This window comes from Rhamphochromis longiceps, linkage group LG14 (assembly GCF_057381845.1).
Source record: "Rhamphochromis longiceps isolate RC_006_pf linkage group LG14, R_longiceps_female_GT1.1, whole genome shotgun sequence".
NCBI lineage: Eukaryota > Metazoa > Chordata > Actinopteri > Cichliformes > Cichlidae > Rhamphochromis > Rhamphochromis longiceps.
This window is the reverse complement of record NC_140570.1, coordinates 30,025,118-30,037,622: the sequence shown is the minus strand read 5'-3', so window position 1 is coordinate 30,037,622 and position 12,505 is coordinate 30,025,118. Positions and strand designations below refer to the sequence as shown.

Here is a 12,505-nt window from a genome sequence, read left to right as displayed (position 1 = left end):
GAAACTCTGTTCAGCATATGTTGTAGATGCTGCCTAACTTTTCAGCTGTCAGCATGAAATCATGAAATAGGACTCTCTAAAGGACTCTTTTACACACATGCACACACACACATGATGTGCAAAACAAGGCAAAGTTACACTTGACGTGCTTGATCTTATGTGAAGCTGTTCAGGATTCATCTGACCCATCACAGCTGAGCCTCTGACAAACTGAAACCCTTTTATCAAGCTTGCTCTTTGATATGACAAAAATATGGACATGTCTGATTTTGTGGTTTAGTCTGCTTTATAAATAAATTCAATAAGCGTATGACTGAAATCTACAAAAGTTTGAAAATGTATGTGTGCTGCCAACTCTTTGGTTAGGATTTCAAAAGTCTGCAAATATGTTCTCAGCTTAGGCTCAGCTGTAGTCATTTCCATATTACCATCCTCAACTTTAATTAGTCATACGGACCCATCATTTGGTCAGGAGAGTCTTAACATGCTGGCAGTATATATTTCTAGCAGTAAAGCTGGAATTAAGCAATGAACCTTGACAAGGTTTATGCCACATTTTGCCCACTGAACTGCCCATAAAAATATTATGGGCAGTTCAGCTTTAACCTATGATAACAAGGATAAGGAGAATCTGTAACTCCTCAGACACCAATGAACACTATGCCAGTAAATACATCTGAAAAACATCTTTTTAATCACATTATTTCTTATGAAAAACTTCTAGAAACACTGGCACTCTTTTAAAACAGATGATTAGAAAGCAGAGCTTCCATAGGGAAAAGAAATCTTTTCGTGTTGGCTCGATCTGCTGTGTGTTGCCTTTGTGAGACAGTGGAGACGATTTAGAGATGCACAAAGTAAACAAAGCTCTATTGAAGTCATTAGGAATTTAATAAACCTTGGCGTACAGCATCATTTGTGCTGCAGAATATTTACGATTTGTAACAGAATGTAAAAGTTGTGTGAAAAGTCATTTGTCAGACTTTCTGTTGCTGTCTTTATGGAAACTCTCTCTTGATGTTTAGGCCACCTGGTCAAAAATGATAAGCAGAGCCTCAGTCAAGCAATATGCAGTAATTCTCTACAAAACTGTGAATTAGAAACACGATGAACCTCTTTTAAGGCTTTAGATGCACTGTTCGTCAGTATATCAGCTAACAGTAATGCCACCATCACAGTAGTGGCATTACTGTTAAACAAACCTGTGTTATCTTATGGAAATGCCTGTTCTTATTTTAAATATTTTTGTATTCATTAACAGCTCATGCGATGTGACTGCATAAAGGCAAAGGAAGCAGACAACTTGGACTCGGCTCCTTTCTCACCCTCTGGTCCCCGTGAGAAGTGGCTTAGAAGGAGGACACATGTCAAACTAAGGGTAAAAAATTAAAATTCCCCTTTTTTTGGATGTATATAACTTAATACCAGATTAACGTGATGTTCAGTGTTTTGGGAATCAAGAATTGGCTGACTAAAAAGATGATCCTAGAGTCTAGTTAAAAGGCTTTTTCAGCTGTGGCTGACACTGGCAAAGACTGTAGACGTGTAGAGTGGCAGGCAGGGTTGGCAAGCTTTCGAATCAATCAGCAGACAGAGTTGACACAGGTTTGGCTGGCTCACACAGGAAACCTAGGGCGCAAAGATAGCAGGTTAGCAAACTAGCGATCAGAGCAAGAGTTTGGGAAACGAGAAAGGCTCCTCTCTACCACAACAATTGAACGAACAATCTGTGAGCTAGTGTATATATACTGCAGGGTGTTGATTAGGTGATGAGCCTCAGGTTTGCCAGCCAGAAATCTGGTGGTTAAGAGATTGGCTGTGCCTTTAAGGCATGGACCAACGATGGCATGTTGATCCAAATTAAAAAAGAAAAATTAAATGCCTTTGTTTGCAACAACTGGGTTCGATTGCAAGATGCAGATGAAGTGACACAAAAAGGGTGTAAAAGTTCTAAGTAGACAAAATCTGATTTCAGTCATCTTTCCCTAATTTGTAACATGCACTTAATCAGGGTTAAAATACGGGTATTACAGACGGCTGAAGCTGTAGTAGTTAAGTCTTTGGCCTCCATGAATGATCTGAAGCTGGAAAAATCTTAAAATACTCCCACACATTCACCTTGAATCACTGATGCAGGCAGACGCATACAATTGCTCGATGTTCCTGAACCCTGCCGAGTAGAATAATCAAGGTCACATTGCTATCCCTTTTCTAAAAACACAAAATTAGTGCCTGCTTGCTTTTCATGTGGCTATAAATAGAACTGAATAGCCATGGAAACATAACTATATTTGAGTTTGAAGGTTTTCTTTTTCTCGGTGTCGACTTGTTCATGCCTCACCTCAGCTAAGTGATGTGATTCTTATGTTAGTGCTCAAAGCAGTTGCCCCCGTCCTGGATACGAGTCGGTACGTGTAGATTTAAAGCAGCCCCATGCCGATTCAGTCCGGGCACAGCCAGATGATCTGTTGCAGGGCGATGCTATTCGGAGAGATTTGGCAACTATTTCAAAGGTTTCTTGCTGTGGTAAGAGGCCTTTGTCACAGCTGGAGAGGGACCACTACTGTGGCAATTGTTTCGTGTGTTGCTTCTCGTGTGTTGCTCTTTAACAGGCAGGTGTCTGACTCACTAACTCGTGTCCTCCATAGTTTTGTCTGTGAGTTGATGGTGTCATTAGCCACAAGTTGCTTGTTCGTATTGTTTATACATATACCACACAGAGTTCATGACACAAAAAATAAATCTATGCTGAGCCATGTGATGCACTCAAGTCACATAGCTGCAGGCTGGGATCTTGTTAAACTGTATGCTGGTGCATGTACACGCACAGGTATGCACATATATATTTACATGTTCTCTCTCTGCATTGCCATCACAGGATGAGTAAGTGACGCCTCTTGCTGGCAGACAATTAACTGTTGACAAAGCTAATGCGGGATAGCAGCTGGAAACATTGAACTTCGTTGTTAGATGTCACATCCTTTAAATCAATTATCATTAGCCGATGTGGTGAGACGGTAAAGCACAACAACAACATGGTTGATCACATTAGCATTTAGCTGTATTTGTCATGTGCAGATGCTCCATTATCTTTCACTGAGTGTTGTCAATAAACAACAGAACATTTTCAAGTAAATGAAATGTCATCTGAGCCTCTTAATCCTGATGAAACAACCCCAGTAAACAACGATTGAGTTAATAAATTTATCGTTGCTGCTGCTTTTGTTTGCGCGTGTGGCTGTACACCTGTGATATTTTATTTATAGAAGTTGGCCCCTTTGATAATTTATTTTGATCAATTATTGTTACAGTGTACAAACATAAATCCAAAATTGAAATACTAACTTCGTGAGGCTGATAAAACTTGCACTGTATGCTGTTAAAATTCTTCAGTATAACGTTGAGGTTGCAGAAATGACAGAGACGTTAGGGAGGGAAAATTACAGTTTCTGTCATGGTGACCCACAACAGAGTCTGTGAGTTATACATTAGCGCGCTCATAATATGCTATTAAAATGCAACCATCTCAGCAAGAATAGATTTAGGGATTAGTGTTCCACTGCTGGCACACTTGGAGGTACTCACTGAATAGTGCAATATGGAGAATAGAACATGACAAGGAAGCTTAATAGGGAGTTAGCATGCTTTTCTGTAAGGTCCCACAGTGCACTCTTCAGCAGTATTTGGCTGGACTTGGAAATTTGGAAAAACAGGGCATGAAAGCAGGAAATTTATGGCTATTTTTCATCTCATTCCCTCTGATTGTGTTTGTCTCAAAGGCTTGTAAAGACAGGCCATGTACAGACAAAAGTGACGACTGATTTTGGTGGACGTTCACAATAGTTCAGGTGCTTTAGATGTTCTGTTTCTTATACATTATACATTACCATCAGGAAGGCATCTGTTCATAAATTCACTTTGCAGAGCTTAATCATATCCCCGGACAATAAACCCTTAATCATAAAGAAATCCTCAGCTACAGGTGGAGCAAGGTGTCCTGCAACAAATGATGAGGCAGACTTACTCTTGTGGAGTCATCTCAGATTACATGACAGAGAATCAAGAAATCTTAAATCCACAGAAGACGTTCCCTTAGATACAGCACAAACCTTGAAAAACGAATAGTTATGTCTATAACTTCTGTTCCCTGAAGGAGAGGAACGAGATACAACACATAAGTATGGGATATCACGCCCTCGCGTGTCCTGGCTGAAGAAACCTTTAATCACGCCTTTAAGGCAGATGACGTGTGATGACAAGCGCACGGCCCCGCCTGCACAAGTAGCCGCTGTCATCACAGTCATCCCTCAGTTCGATAGCCGCTCTTCACCGAGCCAAACTGCTCAGTGGGGCCACCTTGTGTTGTACCTCATTCCTCTCCTTCAGGGAACAGAAGTTATAGACATAACTATTCGTTCCCTTTCAGTCGATTCACTCGGTACAACACATAAGTATGGGACATATATACACGCCCCACAGAGCAGCCACCGAACCGGAATCAGACCACCACATCCTTAGTGAGTGGTAGACCCAGCAGAAAGGACAGCATGAGCCACCGAAGGGGCTGTAACGTCCAACCGATAAAACCGCACAAAAGTGTGCGGTGATGCCCAACTAGCTGCCGCACAAATATCAGCTACAGGCACCTCTTTAAAAAGAGCCCATGAGGTTGCCATCCCCCTGGTGGAATGAGCTCTCACCCCGTTTAGATATATTTTTTATGCAATAATATCCTTTAAATTTTTTAATTTGAACTCTGACACTGATTCTTTTTTCTGTTACTTCTAATCACATTTCAGCATGAGTCATAAAATTTACTCCAGGGTAGCGCGCCAGAGACAAACTGTTGTTGCCGTAAAGGCTTACGTGTTACATTTGTGTCCTGAATAATGGAGGTAGTTCTTGTCACTAACTGCAGAACGTCACAGCAAACCACAGGGTGAATGATGTCATTGCCACCGAGGATGGACCCCAGACTCTGGTTGGTCGCTTCATGTATGGCCCCTTGGATATGGTCACTCTGACTGGAGAAAAGGTGAAAAACAGCGATATGATTTATGTTGATGCGTGTGCGTTTCTTTGTTAGGCTGGCATTAATCAATTAATCGCATGTGTTATACCCCTGCCCCTCTCAGGTGGATATCCTGCTCATGACACAGCCTCAGTCGGGCCGCTGGGTGCACTTTGACACAGAGGTGACCAACAGCAGTGGCAGAGTCACATACACAATACCTAAGACCAAGAAGCTTGGCCTAGGAGTATATCCCATTAAAATGGTAGTCAAGTAAGCATCCATGTGGCATTCCCTTTACAAAGCGCTGTATTATCAAATAAGATGTAGAAAGAAGAGAAAGATTTCATTTATTTATGCTCTGTGTTGGAGTATGAGCTCCTTGCTGGATAATGCTGCATAAATAGTGGCCTTGAAGGGAGTAACAACTAAGTTCTCATTTTTTTTAATATGTAGTTTCTCCTTTTTTCAATCCACAGGGGGGATCAGACTAGTGCAGAGGCCTACCTGACTGTGTTACCAAGGGGCATGGAGTGTGTTGTGTTCAGCATTGATGGCTCTTTTGCTGCCAGTGTGTCAATCATGGGCAGCGACCCCAAGGTCCGTCCTGGAGCTGTCGATGTGGTCAGGTAACTGATTACCCTTTTTGATTATACATGCGTGTGGTTGTATGTCTACATGTAAATCTTGAGAAGGTGGAAGGGTTCACAGGAAAATACAAATTCAGTAGTCAATACGCGTGCTTTGTTGGAGCTCTCAGTGTTTTAAGGATTTATGCGCATCCTCTCTGTGATAATACAATTATTCACTTTGATGTGTGCTTGATTTTATGCATTCACATCCAGGCATTGGCAGGACTTGGGATATTTGATCATCTACATCACAGGCCGTCCTGATATGCAGAAACAGCGTGTGGTGTCCTGGCTCTCGCAGCACAATTTCCCCCACGGGATGATCTTTTTTTCTGAGGGCTTAGTTCATGACCCACTGCGACAAAAGACCATCTTCCTCAGGAACCTCATCCAGGAGGTAAATCCTGACATTAACATAGGCATTAACATATACAGCAAATAAGACCTTTTGGTCCAAGCCGTACAGTGAGATCTTTCTCACTCTCTCACTCACAATTTTGTAGCTTTGGGATGTGCTGAATCAAAATGTCACACGTGTGTGACTGGTTATTTTCTCTTTCACCAGTGTCACATTAAGATCAACTCTGCCTATGGCTCCATGAAGGACATTTCTGTTTACAACATGCTAGGCCTCAGCCCCTCACAAATTTATATTGTTGGCAGACCTTCGAAGAAGTACCAAAATCAGTGCCAGGTAGTTCAATTTACATTTATGTACTTTGATCTTCTCACTTCTCCTTGTCAGATTTTCTAACTCTTTGCCTGTGTGGTATGTGTAGTTCCTGAGCGAAGGTTATGCAGCGCACCTCTCCACTCTTCAGTTTGGGCACAGAGCCAGACCTAAGAAATCTCCTTCAGTTCGCATGGTCTTAAGGAAAGGTTCATTCGGTCTCTCAGCGAAGCCTGACTTTCTGTGTAAACGAACCCACCTGCGCAGGACCATGTCAGTCCAACAACCTGACCCCCCGTGCACACCCAACCCTAAGCCTGAGCGAGCCCAGAGCCAACCAGAATCGGATAAGGATCATGGTGGTGGGGGAGGCGGAGGAGGAGGAGGGCAAGGGCAAGGACAAGGTGCTTGGGGACGAGCCTCCATGCATCGCGGAGATACAACTCCCTGACAAGAGACAAGAGATGAAAGGATTGCTGGAGGACAGAAGAGGAGAACAAAGGGGTCTTAGTGTCCAGGGCCAAGGTGACATCTTATTCCATATTCCAGGTTATAACATTGCAATTTGTTGTTTGCTTTTTTCTTATAGTTTTTTGCAATTTTGCTAGTATAGGACAGTATATACGATTCTGAGACCTATTATAAGGAGTTATATCCTGGACAAGCTACAGGTTGAACAAAACAAATTATTGCCCCATATTGTGTAGTATATTACTGCCCTTTGCAGATTATAGACTTTCCTTTATAGACTTGGTTCAGTATTCCATGCATATTTGCTGAAATGGAAACACAGTTTTCTTAGGAAATTGAGGGATTATTATGCATAATCTTGCTAACGTGCAGTGGTTAGGTGCAGCAGAGTGTGTCTGAGAAATAACACAGACAAATGAGGCACAGGTCTCTTAGACTGATCCGTCCAGAGCTAGAAAAACAGAATGGAATGATTTACAAATCTCATAAAGCCATATGAGACTCTCATACACCTTATAACGTAAACAAAAGGAAAAAACAGAAGGAAAACTGTTAGCCTATCCATCTTGAATAGGGAACATTTGGAATAATACGTGACATAGAGAAAACCTTTCACCTCTGGGTTGGTCGACTCTGTTGTCTCAGATATACAAACCCAATTCTGAAAAAGTTGCAACGCTGTGTAAAATGTAAATAAAAGAGCGCAATAATTTGGAAATCTCAAAATAGAACATAGAAAACATATTTGACAAAATAATAATAATGGATTGGATTTATATAGCGCTTTTCAAGGGACCCAAAGCGCTTTACAATACCACTATTCATTCACTCTCACATTCATACACTGGTGGAGGCAAGCTACAGTTGTAGCCACAGCTGCCCTGGGGCAGACTGACAGAAGCGAGGCTGCCATATTGCGCCATCGGCCCCTCTGGCCAACACCAGTAGGCGGTAGGGTAAAGTGTCTTGCCCAGGGATACAACGACCAGGACAGAGAGCCCTGGGATCGAACCGGCGACCTTCCGGTTACAGATGCGATTCCCAACCCCCTGAGCCACGGTCGCCCAAAATAAGAAAAATAAAAGCTCATTTTGAATTTTTAATAACAGGAACTTTCAGACTATGTCTTTTTTAAGGGAAGGCCTTGCATATTTCAGCAAGACCGTGCAGCCCTTTCACCAAATGAAAACATTTGGAGCATCATGTAAAGGAAAATATGACAAACAAAGCCCAGAACTGTTGAGCAGCTGTAATCTAACATTGGATAAGACTGGGAGAGTGCTCCTCTCTTAAAAGACCAGCAGGTAGTCTCCTCAGTTCCCAGGCTGTTGTTAAAAGAAGAGGGAATGCTATACAGTGACAAATATGGCCTGGACCCAAATGTTTTTTGCAATATGTTGCTCCATCAAATTCAAAACAAGCCACTATGTTTCTTATATAGTAATTTATTTCAGTTTAAACATTTATTTTGTGAAATTCAGTATCGGTTTGTGACATTTACAAATCATTGCATTTTTGTTTTTATTTTGAGTTTTTCCACAGTGTCCAAGCTTTTCAAAATACAGCATTTTAGTTGTCTGTGTTATCAAATCACAACAAAGGAGTACTTGGCAGATTAGTGTTGTTTTTTTAAAACGTTCATGAGAAGAACATTAAGAAAAACACTGTTAGATCTGAAAGCAGAAAGAGTTCAATATTTGCACCATTAGTCCAACCTAAAACTGAACATCAGTCGAGTGTTCAGCAGCACAACAGTGGCATGCATTGGTCCCCCAATTTTTATTATTTAGTGTAGATTAAAGCCAGTCTCTTTGTATCACTTTGTGAGAGTTAATTGTGGCCCTGTCATTTTGTGCAAAATGGAAAATCAGTGTTGTGTGTTCTGCAAAGCAAACATTTTCACACACTTTCTAACTGTAGGCAGGCTCTTTCAGACAGCCTATGATCAGGCTGCTGTAATACGCCTCCTCATGTTACGTCTGCGAAGTAATGTTTTATTTACTGTCACATTAATCCTCATTGAATAATGTAAGTTTTCACCTTTTACTTCCCTGCATTGTGTGTTAATCTTAACAGCGCGAGGCTCTGCAAAGCCATGACGCAAACCCAGATTGATTTTGTTCACTTCTGTTGAGCTCCAGCAAAGTCAATAAGCGTCCACCTTGATTAAATGATGTTCTGTGCTGTATCTGATCTGACTTGCAGTCTTCATGTTTTTAGTCAGAGAGCCATTTTGAATTTAAATGCATAAATAAGTCTAAGAGCACAAAATAAGGGAAAAATGAACAACGGGGGAATAATCGTTCTCTTTTTCTCAATACCACATATTCCTGTGGCAACCAGAGTAATGGGTGCTATTATTAGCAGCAGTTCCCTAGCAGAACTGAATGCAGATCTGGCCATGATAATGATTATGCAAGCTCAACTGCAATGTCTGTTAATGCTTGAAATCCACTCATATATTGATTTAGAAATGTTGTCTGTGTAATTTGAGTTGTGCAAATGGGAAATTAGAACTGCGTTACAGTAAAACTCTAACTCTCCTTCCTCTCATTTAACAGCGTCACCTCTGCCTACTCTATGTGTACTTTGGATCCTCCTGTTCTTTACCTCCTGCTTGGCCCTGTACACTTCGCCACCTGTTCGGTCCTTTTCCTGACCTGCTCGGTGGAAAAGGTCACTCGGTCTTCTTAAATGTGAACCAGCTGCCGAGGACGGCAGCAATTTTTGTCAACGTTTGTGTCAAGCTTCAGTTGTGTCTCACTGTCAAACCTAAGAATGTAATTAAAAGTGTTACTGTACACACATATTTATGAACACACACATGCTCCAGAGGATGAAAAACGATGATTGTGGCTACCTTGAAGCTATTATGACCCTTTTCCAGCCTTAGCAGCTGATTAACAGATGCTGCACGTACCACGGTCCTATTCAGACTGCTGTGCTGAGAGGTGGTCACGCTGAATGACTTCTGCACTGACTCCACTGATGTAAATACTCAACACACATTATCCCAGTGTGGGCCTCTGGACACAGAATCACTGTGACATTTCAGTTCAATCTCTGCAATCCAGAGCGCCAAACACCCAACCTCTCTGAACTCCTGCCTCTGCCTCTATTTTATTCACACTGTTGGATGTTTCCCCTCACGTTGTGGTTGGCTTAGTACTAGTTCAACCCCACCCCCATCCCCCACCGCCCTCCCCTTCAACCAGTCAGGCAGAACATGCCACCTGACAGCTGCCTCAGACCTGGTCCGCAGCCGCTGAAGTACTGTGGTGTGCACGGCTCGACCACCGAGGTTGCATTTGCACTACACAGCAGTGGCTCTCGATTTAGCTGCAGTTCGAGCTTCAGAAACAAAGAGATGCATTTTGGTGTATTTGTACTTCTTGTCACTGCTTGTTGGTTACTGTAACTACTGAACGACTGAATAAATAGTTCATAGAAAAGTGTTAATTTTACCGAAAATGTTTTCTGATTGATAGACACAGCCGTGAAAAGGTGATCAAAACATGTTTGCCTAAATCATTACAGTGAAAGCATAATTAGCATGGCAAGTATTGATTGGTAGTTGACTGATAGTTGCAGTGCACTTTTTCAGGGTTTAAATGCCTCCACACTCTTCGCAGTCAAATTCAGAATTTTAACTAGTTAAATATTTGCTGCTTAAATATTTCAACATTGCTTCTTCATGTCACTAAAAAGTAACACGACAAAGAACATGGAAAAATAACTTTTATCTCAAACGTGTTTTATCATTTACACTGTGTCATTCTCACTTTGGATAGCATCAAACTATACAAGACATGCAGACTTAGTAATCATGGTAATAAGTGCTAAAAGTGACAAGATTATATAAATTATTATGTATAGAAGTTGTTATATCTGAATAAAAAAAACTTTAAATATGTCCTCTTATTTTCAAACATTCAAACAAAAAACATGGTGCGTTGGTTTAACTAACTGACTTATAAAGTCTGTAACTGCTTTGCAAGTAGAGGTCACTGCAGAACACAAATGGGCCACAACCGCTGGCCATCCCCCAGCTGTTAGGCAATGTCAGATTAGAGTTAGTTAGAGACAACATGTGTGGCTCCAGCCAACCACAACAAATGCTCATGGCACAGCCACTTCAGTTGATAAGTGCACACATTGTGCTGTGCTGAGTCTCATTCTTGTATCTGAAAGTGTAAAAATTAAACCAAGTTCTCTCTGAAATATTTAATCCCAATATTTCAATACAATGTTAGCTGTGTAGCTCGCAGAATTGTATAATAGACACAATCCCTGTCGGTTCTACCAGGATGCCCTTGTGTCCATTTATTACAGCTGCCCTGGAACCAATAGATTTGTGATAAAATCAGATGCCGTCTTGTGCACTTGAGGTTGAATTGAGTCTTATTGTGGTCATGTTTAAAAATCTGTGCAAGTTGAACATATTTTTCTATGAGCAAATATTGTAAATAGAAATATTTTCGATGTATGTTTTTGAATTTTGGGTTGTTTTACTTGTAGAATTGTTGATTTTTGCCTTAAACTGTATTTGATGTTGTGTAGGAATACAAAATAATTTGTTTTGTCAAAGTATTGAGTTTTATTGTTACTTCATGACAAAGTGCATTCTATCTAGTTGATCAGATACAGTATATGTGTGTGTGTGTGTGTGTGTGTGTGTGTGTGTGTGTGTGTGTGTGTGTGTGTGTGTGTGTGTGTGTGTGTGTGTATGTGTGTGTATGAGTGTGTATGAGTGTGTGAGTTTAGTGGCATTTGTTGTATAGTTGTACTTACTGAGAACATGAAGACAGCTACGATAAGTAAACGCCTCTGCAGAGAAAAATCAGACCAGTGTTAATATATCTGCACGATCCAACTGCAGCTCAATACTGCCGATTTTTCAGAAGGGAGCATGTATTTTTTTATAATGCTGAGATTAAGCAGGGCATCAGGGGGATACTTGGTTGAGGTTTTAAATGCTTACCTTGAAAGTAAAAAAAACATATGAGCTCTTTGGGTGTCTTGTTTTAACTTAAAACCTGCATGGAGCGGAACACGAAAGCCAGGTTGGATCTATTCTTGACTCCTCTGCCTTTGACGGTCCATTAGTTGATTAAGTGATCACTAATAAGTATGTATGATTCCCTGAAGTTCAGCCCCGTCATTACAGTGCACCAATTAGCATTAGCTGGTAACTGTATATTATCCCAGATTCAATGCTGAATTACTCAGTTTTGTTTTGTATTTAAACAGTTCATATTAAAGCATACCAATCATTCCAGTCAATGTGCACACAGTTATCAAAGTGAATCAAAGTGTACAAAACATGCGTTTTATTTTGATGTACAAAGAATATACTGAAGGATATACTGAAAATCTAGTTGGAATTTCACCACAACAGTGTTAGTAAATGGCAAATAATAATCTAATGGTTAGATGGTGGCTGTTCTGAGATTGATTGGATGCTGTAAGCAATAACTATCAGTTGCCACGTTTGAGGTAACACAAGCATGACAATGTCATGTAACAGCAAAGTATTTAATGTTAAAAGGTGGGGAATGATGATTCGTGGACATGCTGTAATGATACTACACAGTGAGCAAGATCCAAATCAGTAAATTTATAATAAATATCTAAAGAGCGAAAATACTCTTACCTGTATGGTCCATACTCTCATCGACAGAGAATTGTTAATAAAGAGTGAAGTTAGTTTCCATTTTTCCA

The 12,505-nt window shown here is 40.8% G+C and overlaps 1 protein-coding gene across 3 annotated transcripts in view; it reads left to right on the top strand.

Moving 5' to 3' along the window:
• The window catches only part of pitpnm3 (PITPNM family member 3), a 96,594-nt gene extending 86,599 nt beyond the window's left edge, over positions 1 to 9,995 (top strand). For all 3 annotated transcript variants that reach the window (XM_085379552.1, XM_085379553.1, XM_085379551.1), the window contains exons 13-20: positions 1,262 to 1,378; positions 4,919 to 5,035; positions 5,136 to 5,284; positions 5,491 to 5,640; positions 5,857 to 6,040; positions 6,209 to 6,337; positions 6,423 to 6,838; positions 9,346 to 9,995. In XM_085379552.1, coding sequence (XP_085235678.1) covers positions 1,262 to 1,378; positions 4,919 to 5,035; positions 5,136 to 5,284; positions 5,491 to 5,640; positions 5,857 to 6,040; positions 6,209 to 6,337; positions 6,423 to 6,764 — 1,188 coding nt within the window. In that variant the 3' untranslated portion in view covers positions 6,765 to 6,838; positions 9,346 to 9,995. The remainder of the gene's footprint in view (positions 1 to 1,261; positions 1,379 to 4,918; positions 5,036 to 5,135; positions 5,285 to 5,490; positions 5,641 to 5,856; positions 6,041 to 6,208; positions 6,338 to 6,422; positions 6,839 to 9,345) is intronic.
• Positions 9,996 to 12,505: the final 2,510 nt, after the last annotated feature.